Below are 22,273 nucleotides of genomic sequence, written 5' to 3' on the forward strand. Positions count from 1 at the left end.
GCGGCACCCATTTTGAATGGCGATTAGACAGTCGGAGATGAGGGAAGGAGAGGAGGTGGCTGAGGGAACCCTGAAAATGAGTTGGGTGTCGTCAGCATAGCACTGGAAATTTGAGCAAAAAGTGGAAATGCAGTAGGTGAGAGTTGCAAGGTATTGGTTGAAAAGCCAGGGCGAGAGGTTAGACCCCTGGGTAACACCACAGGTAGAGAGGGAGATAGAAGATACACTTAAGATATTTTGTCAGTCTGTGAAGGCTACAGTTCCTTAGATTAGCCTCTATGTGCCTGGGCTATTGGCTTTCTGGCATATCAATTGATTGATTATTCTGATTTTACAGACATGACTTAATTTTCTTTTTAATGTCTCGTATGATCTTTTGTGTATTTTCGATCCACGTGACAATGAGGGTATACTTATGTTTTAAAACGTGTGTTTTTATATTACTGCGGTAGGTACCCCTGTTTTAGCTTTTTGCTATGAGGAAATAATTTAAACTTGAATTGAATGCTGATATTATATTATATGGACAATGATGATGAATAATTGCTGATCGATTATAGAATGCTTCTTAGCTTTTTAGCTGGATAAGTGTATGTATTGCGATTGTACTGTATTGAATTGTTAATTTGTGTAATATTTATTGTATATGTGTAAAGTTTTAATTTTAAAACTATAACACATTAAAATACATAAATACATTTCTATTTCCAATGGATTGTGTCCTCCCACGTATTCCTTATCTTTGATATTTCCAATATCCATCTTGCTGCTTCCGAATTTATTTTTCAGTATAGGGCGCTGTGCATCGATGACTGGTGGAGTCGATGTCACTCAGCGGCTTCCGTCGTGACATCTACATCATCACGGGTATAAGCAGCTCCTGCAGCCCCCGTTGCTTACTTCCATTTTTCCGTGCTTCACAGCTTTGGTAACGTAACACTCGGTTCCGTCTATTCATCGAGTTTCTTCAAATTTCCTGTGAAATTACTCAACTAGATGGCCTCCTCATCAGCTCCATCTACTCCTTGGTCCAGTTTAAAAAAAATGCTGCGACTGCGGGGCTAAGCTGTCCATGACTGATTCACAAAGGGTCTGTCTGTGGTGCCTAGGGGCAGAGCGCCCATGTTTCGAATACGACAAATGTATGTCGATGACGGCAAAGGCCTTTGAAAACTCCTCAAGAGTGTGCTAAACCCTCGAGTCGAGAGAAAGCTTCCGTGGCGCACAATAAATCGCCACTATCGGCCCTTACACAAAGCCGAAGAGTGCGTCATTGACACGTTCATCGAAGGAGAAGCCATCGACGCCTCGCATGTCGTCCTCCTCCACGCTGTACACAACAGTATCTTCGACGCTTTCGGCAAAGGCGTCGATGTTGGCGTCGATTCCATGGACGACTTTGGAGAAGTCAAGTTGTTTGACAATTTTGTCAAAGCCATTGATGTCATCATCAACGATTTTGACAATTTCAGCTCCAATTAGGTCTATAGCGCCGACTTCCACCTTTGAAAAGAGTTGTACACCTCAACCTCGTGAGAATATTTCAAAACAGTCTCCTCAATCTATGAAGATGCAGAATCATCTGATGAGGAAAGACCTTTTGGACTTGAATATGGGACACCTTCTGTTCCAGAAGAACTTGTGTCAGAATAATCCTGAATAGAAAAGTCTGCAGGACTCTCTGCATGCGGCAAGTGGCATTGACACTTCACCGGAAGTTGACTTCAGTAGAGCTGATCCAGGAGATCATGCTGAAGGCAATTTTAGACCGCTTATGACTAGAGTGATGGAGTACATGGGATGGTCTAGACCCACGCCTGTTTTCGAACAGGATGATTTAACTGACATACTCGACAAAGGACCACAGGAAGACCCTATTGTACCATTTCACAAAGCTCTACACAAGAGGGTATCTTCCAACTGGGAAAAACCTGAGGTTATCCTAGCAGTTAACAAAAAGTTAACAGCTAAATATAGAGCATCAGCTCCGGACCCTCTATATCTTTCGAAGCATCCAACACCAGAAACGCCAACACCAGAAAGCCTCGTAGCACAGGCTGCAAGCTTGCCTGTCAAACAAAATGCCTATCCAACAACCCTGCAAGATAGGGATGACAAAAGATATGATGCCATGGCCAAAAAGGTTTTCTCGGCAGGTAGTATGGCGTTAAAGTCTGCTAATGCCACATGCACGTTGGCAAGGTTAACCCACACCTTTTGGGATTGCGTTTCAAGGGTGGCTGACCACATCCCCCGAGGGGAGGAACAGGACTGCTTCTTGAACCATATCAAGAATGGAAAGGATGCTACGTGCGAATCCCTCCGGACCGGTCTCGACTCTGTTGACAGCATCAGCAGAGCCATGGCGGCTAGTACGGTAATCTGCAGATTTGCGTGGTTGCGGAAGTCAGGATTTGCCCCAGTCGTAGAGTCCAGACTTCTCAGCATGCCCTTTGACGGCACACATCTATTTGGAAGTAAAGCTGATGAGAGTTTGGAGTAGCTGCAAACCTCCAAGGCAACAGCCAAAAATCCCTTGGAGCTGCGATACGGCAAAATCCAAACCGCCCTACAGGTGCACCCTGGAGGGGTAGGTCCTTTCGCCATTATTCCTCATTCGGAAAAGGCAGAGGATAGCCAGCTCAAAGAGGTCAGAGACGATTCCCCCGTGGTGGACAGGGTAGAGGTACTAAGACCGCAACAGCAGGGGCTGCTTTACCCTCTGCATCAGTGTCAGCCACCCCAAAACCTCTCTGAGGTCTTAAATCAAAAAACAGCAGTAGGAGGCAGGTTGACACAGCATCTGACAGAATGGCAGGCTATTACTTCAGATGCATGGGCATTGGAGACAGTTGGCCAAGGATACTGCCTGCCTTTCCTACAAACACCTCAGAGTCATCCACCGGGGAACTACTCTTTGAAGGCTCCGGATCCGCTCCTCATGCAGGAGATTCTAACCCTGCTAGAGAAAGGTGCTATAGAACCAGTACCTGTAGCGGAGAGGAACAAGGGTTGGTACTCCCCATATTTTCTAATTCTGAAAAAGGACTGAGGATTGAAACCCATCTTGGACTTAAGAGACTTAAACAAGTTCCTCAGGAAGGACAAATTCAAGATTGTAACCCTTTCTCAGATCCTTCAGGCCCTCCAACTTCAGGATTGGTTGGTATCCTTGGACCTTCAGGGTGCTTACTTTCATGTGCCAATCCATCACAAGCACAGAGTACCTGCGGTTCGCTGTTGGCAACACTCACAATTAGTTTCGGGGTCTGCCATTTGGACTAACGTCCGCCCGAGGGACTTCACCAAGCTAATGTTGGTTGTTGGAGCGAGTCTCGGGAGAGGGCCTATTGACGTCTACCCGTACCTAGATGATTGGTTGATCAGGGCCAATTCCCCGGAACAAGCCCTAGATAATCTAAATTATGCATGCCACTTCCTCCAGAAGCTGGGCTTCTCCCTCAACATCAAGAAGTCCCACATGATACCATCACAAAGGCTCCAATTTATCGGAGCAGTCCTGGATACATCCCTGGGGATAAGCCTCGCCACCAGACATTCTGCAGATGATGACAACATTCCAGAATGCCTAGCATCTTCCGGCCTTCGATTTTCTGAGGTTGCTCGGTCTCATGGCATCCTGCATTTTTCTGGTGCCAGAGGCTCACCTGAGAATGAGATCTTTCCAGTGGGCTCTCAGGACCCAGTGGTCACAGTTCTCAGAAAAGATGCCAGATCTCCTACAAATCCCAAACAGAGTCTCACTGGACCTTCAGTGATGGGCCTGTCGGGAAAACATCTTGAGAGGACAGGAAGTCCTTCAAGAGAACCCCTCAAGTGGATCTGTTAGCAAATAACGCCAACCGGAAGTGCAAACTATACTGCTCAAGGGAATTTGCCCTGAGAAGAGCTCTAGGAGACGCGTTCGTGGTGGACTGGTAATTCCCACTCCTCTACGTGTTTCATGTAGTCCCTGTCATTCCTCGCGTAATAAGGAGGTTGAGGAGTTTCAGGAAAACCATTATCCTAATTTCCCCGGATTGGGCTAGGAGAACGTGGTACCCAGATCTTCTGGACATGTCCATCTGTCCTCCGATTCGTCTTCCACAAAGAGAGGATCTTCTCTCGCGAGAGGAGGGTCGGGTTCTCCATCCAGATATGAGGACTCTCAGCCTTCACGCATGGTTTCTGAGAGGCTGAGATACAAAGATTGTGACCTTCCGGACAACGTAATGGAGCTTTTGCTTTCAGCCAGGCGGCCAGTAACCAAATCTTTATACCGCTGCCGTTGGAATAAGTTCTGCAGCTGGTGTAGAGATAAGAATGTTGACCCTGTTTTTGCAATACACCGATGGTGTTATCTTTTCTGTTGCATTTAGCAAATCTGGGACTCCAGATTGGTACGATCAAAGATTACCTAGCAGCGCTTTCCATCTTCAAGCGCACTGCTGAGGAAATCTCCTATTTTAAAATCCCTCTGGTAATGCAGTTCTTGAAGGGATTAACTAATGTTTATCCCCCAACTCTTTTTCAAGTCCCTCTGTGGGATCTAAATTTAGTCCTAAACTTTTTAATGGGTACTCCCTTTGATCCTCTTCATTCGTTCCCATTAAGACTTCTTACCCTCATAACATGCTTTTGTGGCAATAACCCCTGTCCGAAGGGTGAGTGAGCTACAGGCTTTATCCTGCAAGCCTCCTCACAATGTCTTTCACAAGGACAGAGTGGTATTAAAGGTGAAGCCTAACTTCCTCTCCAAGGTGGTTTCTGAATTTCACATCACTCGGAAAATAACCTTGCCATCTTTTTATCCTCCTGCGCATCCAGGGAAAGAGGAAGAAAGGCTGCACAGACTCGATCCAAAGCGTGCTTTGAGTTTTTACATTAGCAGATTGGCTAAACTGAGACAAACTGACCAATTGTTTGTGGGTTACACGGGCCATAATTTGGGCCTAGCATCACCAAACAAACCATTTCTAGGTGGATTATTTTAACAATTGCAGAATGTTACAAATTGGCCGTTAAAGACCATCCAGAACATATAAGGGCTAATTCGACAAGGGGTGTCGCAGCTTCGTCAGCGCTTCGAAGAGGGGTACCAATAAGGGATATTTGTGCAGCTGCCACATGGTCGTCTGCACACACCTTTACACTAGCCAAGAATTTAAATTTGGAAAGGCAGTACTGTCCTGCACTCTGTGCATACCTAATGGCTTAAATATTACTCCCTCCTATTACTGCTTTGGCAGTGTATCAAAGATAAGGAATACGTGGGAGGACACAATCCATTCGAAGAACAAGTTACTTACCCATGGTAACGTTCTTTCGACTGGATGTTCCTCCCACGTATTCCTTATCTCCCCTCGCATCCTTCCCTGCAGTAAAACTTCCCTTGTGGTTACAGTTGCGCTCTCTCAAGGTTAGTAACCATCCATTCAAGACCATGCTTTGCGCTTCAAAATGGAACTGAGCAACGGGTGCTGCGCAAGCTACTTATACCCATGATGATGTTGATGCCACGACGGAAGCCGCCGAGCGACATCGACTCAACCAGTCGTCATCGCACAGCGCCCTCTACTGAAAAAAGTTTTCTGAAGCAACAAGTTGGATATTGGAAATATCAAAGATAAGGAATACGTGGGAGGAACATCCAGTCGAAGGAACGTTACCATGGGTAAGTAACTTGTTCTTCTGCACTACATAACCCTACTTACGAAATCTATTAGAAGCTATTTGAGTTAGAAGCTACTTCTAGATTCAACAATGCAGGAGTGTTTTTTATAATAAAACTGGTTTGTGCTCTATTGTCACCACATACTAGCATCATGAGATGTTTTTGAGATTTTATATTTTCTTCTTTGAGGCTAGAGAAGGACGATTACATGTCTTTAAATCGAAAATTATATTTCGAGTGTGTTTTACCAAACATTTTTTACCTAAACGCATTTACCGAAAAGCCCCAATATCGAAAGAGGAGAACACTTTTCGTATGACAGGGTCAATGAAAAGAAGTCTCCTAAGTTTTCAGTGCTGCAGTTTTCAACAAAGGTTGTTATTACAATTTAAAGTAAACCATATAATCAGTTTACCATTGTAAGTTTAGGAAAAAACATACTTTCAGTTTTCAATAACAGTAAATGAAAAGACATTTTAAAGAGAATGATAATGCAGAAGGTTAAAACTCAGCAAATATGTTATTAAGACTTACCACAGCAAACTGGAAAACATGAAAAGACACAAATCCTGCAACAAATCCACACCCATGAGAGAGCAATCCAAGCAGGAAACACAAAAAAACAGAAATCCAAGGAAAAAAAAAACATAACAAATCCTAAAAATACTTGAGGAAAACCAGTTAAAAAACCCATAATTCCAAAAGAGTCCGGGAAAACCATCCTAAATCCGCCAAAAACCATCCAATAAAAATTCATAAAATTGGGAAAAAAACATGAAATCCATCGGAAAAGCAAAAAAAGCATCCAAAATCGGGAAGAAAGAAATCAATTTGAACCATAAAACCAGTAACTCCAAAGACACACTATATGGTCTCTCTCCACAGGAAGATATCCAAAATGCCCGAAATTGATATACTTCAATGCAAATCAATGGAAAGAAATGGACGAAAGAGCGACCCCAGGTGGCCAAATAGATATCGCCAATAAACAAAAAAGATTACATAAAAATACATTGCACAGTTATTATATTAATATATTTAAAGCTTTTTAATGCATGTTTTCGATATAATTTAAGGAAAAAATAATTCGACATAAAGGAGTTTCAATAAAAACATTTAAATGAAAAAGCACTTGAGAAAACTTATTTCGATATATATAGACTGTATACTGAGAGGGACTTGCATTCTAGGAAAGTACCATTAAATGTAAGAGGTTTGCTGTGAATCTTAAAGACCGAGGATCTATCAGTTCTGCTGAATTCAGCAGTTTTCCCTTTATGACAATGGGTCATTATCTGGAGGATAGTTAAAGGCTCCACACGCCCTGGGAAATAGTATAGGGCAATGTTGCATGGATTGGTAGCATTTGCTTGCTTGGCCGAAAGATGGGACATTTTCGCTGTATTTTTCTTCTCCTGTATCCGTAAGGATGTGGTTCAATATGTCCTGTTATTTTAGTTTGCAAGTTGCCAACATGCCCTCTTAGTGGCTTCAGCATTCCAGTCTCAGCATTGTTTTCTGAGGAAAGAGAGAGGTGATGGACAGACAATTATAAGGTAGAGTTAGGTTGTGAGCGAGTTCCTGGAATTTTCACAGGGAACAGGAGAGGGCGGGTGGAGATTCTTCTGGAAAGGCACTTCCTAAATAGAGAATGTGCAGTCAATATTGCCGGGCATCTGGAAATGGATGATTTAAAGCCAAACCGAGCCAGATGGTCCCAATAGTTGTCATGCACTTACTGTTTGTATTTTGAACAGAGAAGGATGGTTTGGTTGGCTTAGGTGGGTGGTGCATTGGGCACTGAACTTCATATGTTTGGCCGCTGGCAGGGAATAAGAAGCTCTGAGGGAAGAATTGATGTGATCTCTTCTGTTTGATCATTTGAGCAGTTGAACAACTCCATTTTCAGTTAACTATGTTATGTTGAGTTTTGAGGCTGGAAGGCTTTAACCATAGTTGAGGTTTTTGTGAATGATGCAGTCATTTATGACTGTTTTGTGGGGTGTGTAAAAATAAGGAAAGGGAGCATTTGTAGCAGAATGATGCATTAGAAGAACAGGTTATGACTGCTTACATAGGGAGAGATGGGGCATATTGAAGCAGGACACCAAGATCACGGAGTAAGGTGGCAATGATAGTATAAGTATCTAAAGATGAAATGAGGACAATAGGGATTACTTATATAAAGTAAGGCGATTGTTGGATGCAGCTGTCTTGTAGTATTCATCTGGAATCAAATGAGGCTCATCAAGTTGGTGATGGTGTGCGTGTGTGTTTGTCCCACGCCCCTGTGCAGAGGAAGGAAGAGACGTCCTTCATGACATTTTACCTAATAATGGTAAACAGTGATTGTCTAATATTTTATTGAAATACTGTGAATTATCATTTTAATGATTCATAATGATTTTTACTATTACATTTGCATACCCAGTCAATCTATCTAAAACATTACAGAGTGGTACATTTCACTGCTGACTATAACACTGAAAAACACAGAAAACATTAAATAAATATATACAGGGTAGTGGGGTAAGAGGTTAAAATGGGGCGGGATGGGGTTGCGTTATAAGACTGGAAAGTCAAGGGGCTTTGGGGGGGTTCCCAAATAAATAAAAACTAAATTCAGTGTTGACCATGATGAAATGTACCACTTTGTAATGTCTGTTGGGAAAATCACATATAACGTTACATTTGCTATGTATTGATGTTTAAAATTAAAATGTATAGATTCTTTTTTGTCTCCAAAGTGTACCAAATAATTTGGCAATAAAAACATTTCCCTCATTCTGTTGTTAACATTCTTGCCTTTAACTGTTAAAAAGGAGGTGGAGAAGGAGGGAGAGAGGAAACGGAAAAACCTGCAGAAAATGATGAGGAAGATGAAGAGGATTATACTGAGGAGACTTTGGAATTGAGCACCAATGACTTGCATTTGGAGGAAGACAGCTTGGACTCCGAGGCCGAACTGATGAGGAGTATGGGGTTGCCTCTGAAGTTTGGCGGAATCTCAGTCGCCACCCCAGAGAGTGTCACGGTGAGCAGATATGCTTTGATTTGTGATGTCTTTTTGTTGGGGCAGTGGCTCAATTAGTCATTTTAAATGTTGATGCTCGGCTAGTACATTTCTGGTCTCTTCTGCCTTCAAAATAATGCTGTTATTCAAGGTATTTCTCTAAACCAGCATGGACAATGCCAATAGTTTTGCCTGCTGCATAATCTTTGTCCTTGTGTCTCCAAGTACTTGAGCAAATTGGGAACAATTGCCATCATATGCCCTGAAAAATAACGTTATTTGTTAATTAGGGGTGCTTAATTCCGATAGCCCCACTACTAGGACACGTTATCTGTTTTCAGGGACAGGAAGATTTCATAAACTTAAATGCCCATGGGCAAGTAGACAGTAGCTAATGTCTGAATAGGATTTTTGGACTGTCATAGTACTTGCTTGAACCATTGTCTACCTGGTTACCAATTGTACATTGGGGACAGTGCTGCAGACTATTTCAGTGGATTGGTGAAATATTTATCAGAAGAAAGCAAGAAACAGGACAACAACATACCAATGACAGTCTGATACTTTGACACAAATGAGAACCCCCCCCCCCCACCTTCACGCAACGTTCTTATGCATAAAGGAACACATGCATTTAAATGCAAGGGGAGGTCCAGACAGGGCAAGGAATAATACTGAAAGAATGTTACAACCAGGGGACAAAGCCCCACTATACAAGTCTTTGATAGCAGCTGTGTTCTCGCATGTTGAAACAACGTTATCAGAAAGGACAGCATAAAGTGATGCATTTAGCAGAGCTGAATATGCTCCTCGGAGGTTCACACACGATCTAAGGCTGGTGAGCATGCTTACAGTATGGTGACTTCCATCTGCTAAAGCCGATTTTTCTTAAGAAAACAGGAGCCTAAAACACGCTTACAACTGTTAAAAGGGAAACCCGTCAGAAGCGAGATATATGAAGGCAAGCATTGCTACACACTAGGCGAGGCATTGCAAGGACATGTGTAGTAAAGCCTAAAGTCTCACCTTGCATGGGCAACAAACAGTTAAACATGGCAGTTTGCAGTACCTACTCAATATTATAATGCAGCAGTGTGCTAGATGAGTACATACAATTTTCAATTTCAGACCTCCCCCCCCCCCCCACAAAAGGATAAATGTATGTTTGGTCCGAAGTGGTATAACCCTGTAAAGGATCTGGGCTTGTCAGAGCTTACTGGAAAACAGTAATTATTTAGTGTCGACAATTATGCTGTTATATTTCTGTGCATGGAAATGTGCTGCAGTTTACTTCGAGAACCTGTGCATCTCCTCATTTATCAATGAATTAAACATTATCCGAAGTAGTGGTTGTACTAAAACTTTGGGGCAGATTAGTAGTTATAATGAATAGCTCCTTTTATCCTTCAGCAGACACCATCCTTCTACTCGGAAAGGCCATAGTGCCACATGCTCTGTTTTGGCACAGTAGATCAAACCTACAAGCTTCACCTTCAAGCTCCCTGGTCCTCATCCTCAATCTTTCCACATCCACCAGGCGTAATAAAGAAACTGCTCAATATCTCCGAAACTACAGACAATTGCATTTTGTTTAATTGCGTATGTGCGAGAAAGTATGACCTAGAAAAAATCTCTATATATTTATTTATTTTGTATAACTTTGGTAATAAATGAATGTATTTTGTTTATTTTCCGCAGCATAACTGAAGTACGTAATTGTGCTGCCCAATTTATATATGCATGTATTTTAACTATGGTATTATTTTTAAGTATTTTAAGGCCACTGTTCGGAAAAATTTCTATTTTCCCTCCGGTTGTGAACCCCCCAAATTTCTGCTGTTGTCTGGCCACCCTAGCCTGCCTTTTGCCAGTGGAGCCTAGCCTTCTGCTGTACACTGCTGGGCTTTTGCTCATTTTGTTATGGGGAAACTGACATGCCCTTAAGAAAGTTCGTACTGGGAGACTTTGTTTCCCTTAGTTTTTCACTTTGTTGCTATTCTTTAGTAACACTTTATCATTGCACAAAGTATCTTACAGTACAGTGCGCTGCATTTCCTTTTTCATTTTTAAGGCCCAAGACACCCTAAAGAATTTCTGGTGAATGTACAAGTGTGTCTTTGACAAAGCTGTTGGCAGCTGTTTCTTTTCATGTGTTTTAAACTATTTTCAAGGGTCCAAAGCGTGTTTACCGCCCTTGGCACAGGACAGTGGCCATTGCCTAAAATGGCCATGCCACGAGGTCCTTTGTTCTGTCCTTTGGCCATATTGTCCCTTTGCCTGTCTCAGGTCGAGCAGACCCGGGAAATTTCCTTTTTTTGGTCTTTTAGACCCCCGCACAAACCAAAGCCTTCGCAGGCTTCTGCATGCCTTGTGTGTGTGTGTGCCTCCAGGATGAGGGCTGGAGTGGTCTTGTTCCAATACCAGGATGTCTGGTGTGCTGGAATGACTGGGACCACTGTGTTCCGTGATTGGTCCACGTCTGGGATGGCTGTATGTGAACAGATCTCCTATTGATTTCTTTTCGTTTTGACACAAAGAAGATTTTGGATATGAGAAGGCATGTCACATCCATTCCAGATCGATCTTCTGAGTTCACACCAAACGTAGTAAAGGAGCCAAGTATCCTGAATCAACGAAGCAGATCTGTGTAACTGCTGGTAACCCGCTGGAAGGTTTGGCCCCCTGAGCCCACTAGTGTCCCATCGGACCCCCTGTTTCTGATCGAACCTAGGCCTACAAGGGCGCTTCGACCCATTGGTATAGTGGGACCAACTATTATCAGCATCTCCAATTTGGCCTGTAAGCGAGCCTCTTCTGACGTGTTCCTGGACCGCCCAGTGAACTGACCAGCTCATATGGGACCTTTCCCATGGAACCGCCACTGTCTCAGGTTTTCACTTGAGCCTTTGTAAGCTCTGGGTATAAGGCACACACCCGCCGAGTTTCGTACACCTAGCACTCCTAGGTCTGGAATTAGGACAGTACATTTGAACCCGAGCGCACACGGTCACTATGTCGCCCAGCTGTGGTGACGAACTTCAAAGGTGCCTTGCTGCTGTGCCCTAGGACTCGCTGAAGCAGAACTGTCCTGATCCTTTCACCAGGAGTGGAGAAATCGACACTATCCCACCACGGAATCATTCCTGGAACACAGCCCCTGAAAGCCGCAGAGCAGCGCAACTGCAGGATTTGAGCCCGCGACTGAATTGGACGTTGCTTACGAAGTTTGGTCCGAAGTGCGCCAAGTGTCGGTGAGTACTTGCAACCCTTACCAGTGGCCCCTGGCACATCCATCCATTTGTACGCAAGAGTGTCCCCTGAGGGCCACTCTTCATTATCGAGGTAGCCTGTGCTACCGAGCTATTGCCAACTCTTGGATCCTGTTCTGCCCTCTTGGGGAGACCCTCCTTGAATAGTGGGAACTTATTCTTCACTGCCTCACCCACCTTCCAGAGTTGCTTCAGCCCCTTGAAAAGACCCCGTTTTGACTTCACCGCACAGTCGCGTACACCAGTATCGAAAGTAGTTTTGAGCTCAAAGCTCCACTCATCTTAGGGACTGGACTGTCGCTCAGTTATGGTTTAAATTGTGAAGGACTACTTAAACAATATTTGCACTGTATGACCCCTTTCTTTGCAGGTTGTCTATCAATACTGTGTACTATTCCTTTAGGCCATTGGTTGATGTGTATATATATTGGTTAGATTAGAGTTGTGTTGGTTTTGTTATTACTGCTGAAGATTTACATTGCTTTTTACTTAAAAGGCCTTTAATAAATGTATATATATATTTAATATACAATTTGTTATCATTTGCTGTGTGTGCTCATTGTAGGCTTTCGATCACCCTCACCCCTCCTGAGACCTAGTATTGACCGCCTCCAATGCTACCTTGATTGGTCTGGCTTGTCCAGATGGTTACCCTGTTCCAAGAAAAAAGGCTTGCCTTCTGAATCTCTGCCCAGCAGGTCAGAGTTCAGAAATCCATCTACACCCCCACACACTTCGATAAATGTAATTTTACTTCTGGTTTGATATGCTGTGATGGATCTGTCTGGTATTTACAACAGTTATCAAATGTTAAACAGCATGTTGTGCCTGCATGCCGTAATGAATAGATTTAGGCCATAGAGTGACAAATCATTTTTTTCTAGAACATGTAGATTTGCCTAACATCTTGTCCCTTAGACCAGTAGATGTTTTTAACTATTCCACACCCCTGTTAATGACATAACATGATCTGCTATGTTAGTCTAATAGGCGCATAGCTCTGGAAAATAGGGGGTGGGACTGTGGTTAGATGGAAAGGCAGGCGTCGGATCTGAGGTATTATTGGATGCAGGTCGGAAGTACCAAATCAGCACACAGAACTCTGGTTCTGAGTGGTTTGTGTGGCTGGCATTTGGGTATATGTTTTATCTGGAGGTGGGAGCTTAAGATAATGTAACTGCTAGGGTGTGGGGCGTTTGCTGGTCTTGGACTGGGGGGCTGCATGTCTAGCAGTAGGAGGAACTATGGGATGGGGATGAAGATGCTGCAGGCCATGCAGTAAGCGCTCAGTGACTCCTCTGTTGTTATTGTGGCAGTGATGGTGTTGGTAGCAGGTGTAAGGCACCAGTGTAGAAGGTGCAGAGGTTATAGTAGTTTGACATTTCAGTATCTTAGTTCAAGGTGGGTGTGGTAGTTAGGCTCTTCAGGCATCATTTTTTAAGTTCATACGCTTGATCAACCAGGTGGGGCACCAGTATACCGCCTGGCTGCAGGCCCTTAGTGTTGGTAGTAGTCAACATGGTGGATTCTTACTGTTCTTGGTTCCATTTCGTGATTGTCTTGAGAAACCTGGTCTCTAGTCGATGTGGTAGACTTTTGCAATAGACGGTTGGGCAGTGGCTGCACAAGAATGAAGTTGTGGTGTAAGAGATGGCTATAAATCAAACACAAAGGCCAGATTTCAGAATGCCTACTTAGCACTGCAAAACCAGATTTCGTCGGACTGTATGTGTGTTGTGCTTGAAGCTGCATGTGTGTGATTCTTGGAGCAGTATGTATAGAATGCTTGGGTTGCAAAAGAGAGATATTGGGGATGCGAGTGTGTATGGGTGGGTGGTGGGAGGGATGATGTTTCTATTTGTTCAGTGCAGGTGGCTTCCGCACCATGGAGAGGTGCATTTAGTTTCTTCTTAGGTACTAAGGTGTCTTGATGAGCAAAGAAGCATTGTGCTTTGGCCGAAATGTACATTTTCGATGATAGCCTCTCATGTAGCATTTACTATTAAAACAGAGTCCGAGTGTTTCATGTTGACTGTTAGGAAAGATTTCCAATTCATGTGTAATTTTCCCTCCAGTTGTGTACCCCCCAACATTTTGATGCTGATAAACACCTTTTGCCTTCAGCTGCACTCTCCTGGGATTTTCGCTCACTTTATTATGGGGAAACTTACATGCCCTTACAGACGGTCAGTACTTGAGAGGCTTTGTTTCCTTTAGTCCTCGTCAATGTTGCAACTTTTCTGCAACATGTTGCCAAGTGCACAATGTACCTTCCAGTATAGTGCACTTGGGTCTTCCTGTCATTTCTAAAGGCCCTAGATAATCTCAAAGGATTTTTTAGGAAAAGTGCTGGTGTGTCCTGGACAGGGCTGGCGGCAGCTTATCTTTTCATATATCTGTAACCCTTTCCTGCCAGGTAAACCGCGTTTACCACGTTTGGCAGGAATAGGTGGCCTGGCTCCAAAATGGCCGTGCCACGAGGTTCTTTGTCCTGTCCTTTGGCCATCTTGCCCCTTCACCTTTGCCAGGTCGAGCTGTCCCGATTCAGTCCTTATTTGGGCATGCGCTATTGCACGAAGCGCCAAGCTTTCGCGGGCTTCTGCATGCCTTGTGTGTGTGCTTCCAGGATGTGGGTTGGACTGTCTGGTTCCAATACACATCCTGGGTGCCGGAGCCTGGTGTGCTGTGAATGCCTGGGACCTCTGTGGTCCATGATTGGTTCACGTATGGTGTGCGTTTATGTGAGCAGATCTCCCATTGGGTCCTCTTCATTTTGGCGCGAAGGAGATTCTGGATAAGAGAAGGCTCCAAACACCCATACCATATCGGTCTCTGGAGTTCTCACTGAACGAAGGATAGGATCCAAGTATCCTGAGACTAAGAAGCTGAGTCGAGGAACTGCTGGTGACCCGATGGAAGGTTTGGCATCCTGAGCCCGCTGTGGTCCTGCTGGACCCCTCTGTTTCTGATCGAACTAGAAGGTCTGCAAAGACGCTTTGACCCATTGGAATATAGGGACTAACTATTCTCGGCACCTTCATCAAAACCTGCAAGTAAGCCTTCTCAGAAGTGTCCCTAGGCCAACCAGTGGGCTGACCAGCTTGCGCAGGACCTTTGCTCTGTCGCTGCCGCCGTTTCGAGGAGGCCCTCGAAACTTGGTACATCGCAAGCTCTGTGTTCACGGCACTCTCAAACCGAATTTCGTACACTTGGCATTCCCAGATCTGGAGTAAAGAGAGAGCACCCGAACCGGACTGCACGCGGTTGTGTCGAACAGCCGTGGTGACAAACTTTACAAGTGCATTGCAGCTGTGACCCTCTGTGCCCTGAAGCCTGCTACAGTGAAACTGGCCTGATCGATCCACCAGGAGCGGAGAAATCAACACTGTCCCGTTTGGGAATCAATGCTGTAACTTCGCAGCTGGGAGCCGCAGAGCCACGAGATTGCCGCATTTGAACCTGCAACCGAATTGGACTCGACTGCCGAAGTTTGATCCGGAGTGCGCCAGGGGTCAGTGAGTAATTTCAACCCTTACCGGTGGCCCCTGGTGCATCCATCCATTTTGTATGTTTTAGTGGCCCCTGAGGGCCCCTCTCCTTTCCACAGATAGCCTGAGCTATCGAACTATTCCCAACTCCTGGAACCTGTTCTGCCCTCTCGGGGAGACCGTCCACGAATAGTGGAAACCTATTCTACATCACCTCACACACCTTCCTGAGCTGCTACGGACCCTCGAAGAGACCCCGTTTTCGCACATCTGCACTACCGCATGCGCCAGCATTGCAAGTACATTTGAGCAATAGGCTCCCTTTAGGGACTGGGACTGCCTTTCAATTAGGATTGTGATTACTGCAGAACTGCCCAAAGACTCTTTACACTACCTGCTTCCTTCCCCTTTCTAGGTTGTGGACCCATTTTGTGCATTAACCCTTTAGGCCCCTTGGTTTTGTATATATGTATATTAGTAGGATTGTGTTGGTTTAAAAGTGTTACTGTTAATAACTATTTTGTTGAAACTCAAAAGCCATGAATACATGGATTTGTTTTTTTAATATATCTACACCTGACTGGGAGTGATTTGTAAGTGTCGTTTACTCTCTTTGCTCATTGAGGTCTTTGAGTCACCCTCACCCCTCCTGAGACTTAGTCTTGACCGCCGCCAATGCTACCTTGATTGGTCTGGCTTGTCCAGAAGGTTACGTATTCCAAGAAACTAGGCTGGCCTTCTGAACCCTCTGCCCATTACGTCAGAGTTCTTTTTTTATTTTTTATTTTATTTTATTGCAATTGGTTTAATTAAACCTTTACAAATATATGGACACAAACATAAATAGATAATTATGAAAAAAAATTATAAAAGCCATATCATAAGATACTTGTTAGGTCATGAGGATAAAATACTTAAAAGCGTAGTACTAATAAAGAAGAAAAGAAAAAAAAGGAAAACGGAAAGTACCAACTCCAATACTAAGGAATCAATAATATAAAGATACCTAAGGGTTTGGGTGTGTAATCAAATTCAATTGCAATACATAAAATAATAAATACAAAAAGTATAATTCATTCGATATAATCAACATCTAGTAAAAGCAGAGTCAGCACATTAGGATTTGACAGTAAAGTAGAATACAGTTGGGATAATCGGCATCTAGTGAGAACAAACTCAGTACATTAGAATAGCAAAACCTGAAATGTACTAGCATAATGACTTAGCATAGTTTAGCTTAATTTAACAAGACTTAATCTATAAGACATCCAGAATGGTACAGGGAAGAACTTAATTTTACAAACTCTACAGGGTAAAGTTTTTAATAAAACAAGATAGAGCCAACCCTTCATGATTGGTATGAATATTAAGAGAGCGCTTCCAGACCAGGTCTCCATTATATGGTGTTTACAGCTAGAGCTGGGCAATATTTTCCTCCAAGACCCTGTATTGATTCACACTCAAGGACCAGGTGCCTTAGGGTCTCCAAAGTTCCCATACAAAACCGACAGGAAGCTGCTTCAGTCCCAATTTGCAGCCTCCTTAGTTGTATTTCCCTGGTAGGCAGCAGATTCCACCGTGCCCTAAGTAGGATGCCTCGAGAGAATCGATTCGGAAATTGGAGCAAGATCTTAGTTGGAGAACCTCTACACCTATGGTCATGCATCAGATGGTTCAGGGAGGGATAAGAGTGGAAAGCGTCTAATGTCTGAATCCAATCAAAATCAAGTAAGGCCCTTTTAGCCTTCATAGGGTTAGAGACCAGTGTCTCGAGAGTCACGCCAATATCACTAAGGACAAGCTCTGATGTTGTCCTAAGGGAATTTAGGACACAAGAGTAATTCAAATTTCTTCCCAATAATTGGTACAGGGAGTTGGGGATTGGTGCCATAATTTTCGAAAATGAAGACAGACCGGTCCATTGTACACTCGCCCATAGGGAAACCACCCCCAATTCAAAGCGAATGGCTGGTAGAGGTACTGCATCAGGGACCCCGAGAATTCTCCTCCAAATTCTGCCCTCAATTCTGTTTAGGGTTTTATGTACCTTATCTGATTTTAATTCCAGACCATAGATCAATTTCGGTACACTCTTACCCTCAAAGAACATTGCCGCTGGTTTGAAGGAAAATCTTCCAAACTTTCGGTCAATCTTAACAATCTGGGCTTCCAAAAGCTTTGCCCTATGAACTAGGGCCTCAGTGGCTATTTTAGACCTTTTTATAAGTGGCAAGGTTGAAACCCAAATACCTGACAGTATCTGAGAGCTTCAGGGGGATACCTCCAAGAAAACCAACAGGCCCGATGGTCTTTTCCCTCGCTTTTCTAAAGGTAAGAATTTTAGTTTTATTAGGGTTGATAAGACCATTGTCTTTGGCATAGCTGTCATGCGCCGCCGCCGAGACTGGCGGATACTTCCGCAGTATCGCTGGCAGTATGGGTTTAGAGACTGGTAGTCCATTCTCCATTTTACGGCTCTAGCAGCCGTCCCAGTTCCCTCAGCGCAGAGCCCGCCGGGAGTATTTATTCCTCCTCCTTCCGGTGGACCCTGCGTTGCAACCCCTCTGAATGGTGTTCCCAGTTTCCGGGTTTACGCTTGCTGCTGACACTCCGTCTGGATCGTCAGTGATTTTATTCTGTTACTAACTTCGTCCTCTGCATGAAGTTTTCCTTCTCTTCGTTACTTTGCCTCTTACCGGTCTCATTCCAGTTCCTTAACCCGGGTCGCGTCTCCCTCCTTCGAGACCCGGTGCCTTTGCTCTTTCTGCTTTCTCCTCTCCGTTTTCCCTGGGCTCCTCTTCAATTGGATTCCCAGTCTACTTTGTATTAATCAGCTTTCTCTTCTCTTACCTGAGTCCTTTACTTCCTGTGTCCTGCCGGGCTGCATTGGATACCAGCCACGCCTTCTGGCTTCACGTTTGCTACGGATCCCTGCCGTTTTGAGTTCCGCACCTCTTCATGCTACATCCTTCATTTCTGTCTGCAACATCACTTTGGAAGTTCATACTTGGAGTCGGACAGAGTGCAGTTCGGCGGCTGACAAGGGTTTTTTCTGCCGCTTGGCTTTTTCCCTTGTGTATCGGCTTGCTCCTGGGCAGGGAGCCACAGGCGTGCTGTTCCATCAGCGTTCACTGTGGCTTTCCTCCGTGACAGGCAATTACCACCAAAAAAGGAGAAAGACTACCTCGCCAGGCGAAACCTGTCCACCGAAGGCTTCGACTCAAGCAGCTCAGGTGAGGAGAGTGTGGAAGCAAAGGGGGAAGTGTTAGGGAGAATTCTCTCTTTAGGCTGAATTTCCTAACCTAGTGAGTCCCCCAGCAGCTTTGCTGGATTTCTGGAGTTTTGGACATGATTTATGGTGTTCCTTTGACTGCTTATGTGTTTTATGGGCTATGGGGTCCTTACTCCATAGGGTCTCATGTGTTTTTCCTGTGTGTGTTACACAGCACCCTCCGTGCAGTAACACCGGGGTGTCATAGAGACACCCCACTATAGACTCCATACCCTGGGACTGACTACTGTCTCCCAGGTCATGTAAAGTCACCATTGGCTTTACTAGTCCCAAATTATTAACAGAAAACCAGTACAAACCATCATATTGTGGGCGTACTGGTCGGGGCAATTCGATTGCCCCGGGGTCTGTTAGTCGGGGAGGCACGTCTCCGTCCCCCCCTGATCGAGTTTTGGCTGGTGGCAGTGGAAACTACTTTTTATATTTGACCGCAAATATTTTCCTATGGGATTTTCCCATTGTTCGAGGCTACCAACTTTAATTATTTAATTCTCATAGCCTCGAACATACCGCCGGTTTATTATATTAATTCTCCGGTTGGTATTTTTTGCCAAGACTTGATTCTAAAATGGTGTTTGTGTTCTCTTCTGTGACTCCAACCCAAGTCGAGCCCTTTGTTCCACTTTTTTGGCGGGCTTCTCCACAGAAGCCTCCAAAAGTGGTGCCACTCTGTCTGGGTACCACAGGGGGTGTAGGCACCCTGGACCGAGTTACCTTGGTAACTCAGGTCGCACTCTTGTGTGATTGGCCCAAGTGGTGAGCCGGCCGGCTCACCACTTAGCATGTTTGAGTGACAGCTAGGCTGAGTTAATGTGGGTTTTCTGCATAAAAGCAGGACTTTGGGGACTGGAACTTGAGAAGTCGCCACAGGACCTGAGAATCCGACGAGGGAGAAGCTGAGCTGACCTACCACGACGACACCACCGGTGGAGCCCTGCAGAACCGACTCACCACTTCCCGACGACAGAGAAGATCTCCCGGCTGGAGAGGCTTCTTCCCCTGACTGGTGGGCACAAGCAGTTTTCCTTTCTTTCTTCGCACCCCAGCCCGGTTTGTGGTCGAACTGCCCGTGCCAAGCACCCCGGCGGCCGGAAAGCCACTCGCCACTGAACCACGAACCACCGGACCGCTCCTTGTACCTGAGAAACTCCGCGGCTGGTTTCTTCCCTGCAAGTCTCTCCTCTCTTCCCCCAGACGAAGCACCGACTTGCACCCGCTGCCACAAACAACTGCCCCCGCTGGAGTATTGTCACCACTTTAAGGTACCGTGTCCGCCAGGCCTCCCTTTCTAAAGATTGCTACAAGGTAATAATAACCCCTTAACCTTCTGGACTGGGCTGGCCGCCTTGACCCTCTAACTGGTCCCTTTCTTTGATCCAACTCCTTTTTGAACCTTTACAAGACTCTTGTGCACTGCAACCGTGTGACCTTGGACACATTTCGTTTGATCCTCCTTGAAGCGGATCCGGCCTACTGACTCTGAATTCACTGTGTTACTTTGCCTTCCTCTCTTGTGTGTTCGTGAAAAAGTGTTGGGACCTGTTTCAGTTTATTCTCTGTTTTTCTCTCCCTTTTTTTAAAACGAGTTATTAGAGTGCCATCTACGTTAAGCGCTCACCGCTGTCTGAAAATAAGTGGGGCTTTACTTAAAACTTGTCTAATATTCTTTTAAGGGAGTGTATATCTTTTAGTGACCGTGTTTTTGAATTGCTTACTATTAGTGCCTGTGTGTTTTTTTTTTTTTAGAGAGGGTTTTAAATAAATAATTATATCTCTTTTACACCAATCCCTGGTCAAGGTTTACTTGTTCTACTGTGTTCTCTTGACCTATTGTGAATATGCTGTATACTGCCTAACTCTTCTTGAGGGAAGTCTGACTACTCAGCCACAGCTACCAAGTGAATCTGTGGTACATACTGCTACCAAGTGGGTTTACTGCCAAAAACCTGTAGTCCTACATCTTTTGCAGTGGTCCCAGAGGGAACTGCACAGGTTTCTGCCTAACAGGACGTGGGAGAAAAAGGGTCTCAGAAAGGACAGATTGCAATGCCCAAACATAACAAGATGTCGGCGGAGGAACAAGTTCAAGAGCTTTGGAAGGCTTTCCAGGCTATGTCCGTAGAGCTACAGGGAGTGAAGACAGAGAACGCTCTTCTCAAACAAATGGTATTGGCTAGAGAACATGCTACAGGGTAAAAGAGTTCCTGGAGGCTTGTACCGTCTATTTCACGTTTAGACCCCGCACTTTCACTACCGATCAGGCCAAGGTTGGATTCCTAATCTCAAATATGACTGGGAATGTGTTGGCGTGGGCAACTCCTTTGGTAACCAATACAAATGCTATACTGTATGACTTTATGGGATTCCAGAACCTGCTTAAACAGACCTTCGAAAGACCTGAGTTGTCTTTTACCGCTTGTGAGGAACTGTTGGACGTAAGACAAGGTTCTTTGGACGTCTTATCCTACATTTCTTCCTTCAAGATCTTGGTGGCTGGGGCAGGTTGCCCAGAACGCCATCTTTCGGAGGGGCTTAAGGGAGGAGATTAAAGATGAACTAGCCAGATCTCCACGTTCACCAACTTTTTCTGATCTACTCGCAGCTGCTTTCCACATAGAGTTTAGACTTCAGGAAAGAAGATCTGAACGTCGCAAGCAACGCACTTCAGGATCTTTGGTGGACCCTCTTTCGCATCCTTCCCCTTCTCTCTCTCCTTCGTCTTCAGACGAACCTATGCAAATTGGAGCTACTAGGATACCCCTATCAGCAGCGGAAAGACAAAGACGGAGAGAAAAAGGATTATGTGCCTACTGTGGTTCGGATCAGCAACTCTTGAAAGACTGCATGGAGGTACCCAATGGGAAATCGGGAAATGACTACCCTCGGCGCCAGTAGGGACAGGCATCCGAGGGTCATCATGTTCCATTTCTCGTCACTACGTTTCTCTCTGTGTCAGCTCCGGATTCTCAAGAAGATTCGAGACTCATGGTTCTGTCCGTGGCCCTCAAAGTGGAGGGTAAGCAAGTCGAGTCTTTAGCCCTGTTGGACTGCGGAGCTGCAGGCAACTTCATTGATAACTTGTGGGCTGATAAAGTAGGCCTATGCAGGATCGCCCGTCAAGAAGGCCAACAGGTCGAAGGTGTAGATGGATCCCCTTTTTCCTCCGGTCTAATCACTCATTCCACGGAGGATCTGCTCTTGACCATCACCCATCACACTGGGATGCTGAAGTTTGACATCATACGAGCAGCCCATTTTCCCATAATTCTTGGGATTCCTTGGCTCCTGAGACACAATCCTCGTATTGATTGGACGAACAACCAGTTGAGCTTTTCTTCTACCTACTTTACTACCAATTTCCTTCCCTTAAAAGATTGGTGTGATTTACAGTATGCAATGATCATTCCGGATACCCATCTTGGAGTGCATGCGCTGCCCCGATTCTGCTCACCTTTTAAAGAAGTGTTTCAAGAGAATCATCACGCAAGATTACCCCCACACCGACCAGAGGACTGCACCATTGACATAGAGACTAAC

At 44.8% G+C, this 22,273-nt stretch overlaps 1 protein-coding gene across 1 annotated transcript in view; it reads left to right on the top strand.

Annotated features, from left to right (window-relative positions):
* TGS1 (trimethylguanosine synthase 1) overlaps positions 1-22,273 on the top strand; it is a 1,067,587-nt gene that overhangs the window by 187,858 nt on the left and 857,456 nt on the right. The window contains exon 3 of the mRNA XM_069621061.1: positions 8,497-8,708. Coding sequence (XP_069477162.1) covers positions 8,497-8,708 — 212 coding nt within the window. The remainder of the gene's footprint in view (positions 1-8,496; positions 8,709-22,273) is intronic.

The sequence above is a fragment of the Ambystoma mexicanum genome, chromosome 5q (genome assembly GCF_040938575.1).
Source record: "Ambystoma mexicanum isolate Mex_15411 chromosome 5q, UKY_AmexF1_1, whole genome shotgun sequence".
Taxonomy (NCBI): Eukaryota; Metazoa; Chordata; class Amphibia; order Caudata; family Ambystomatidae; genus Ambystoma; species Ambystoma mexicanum.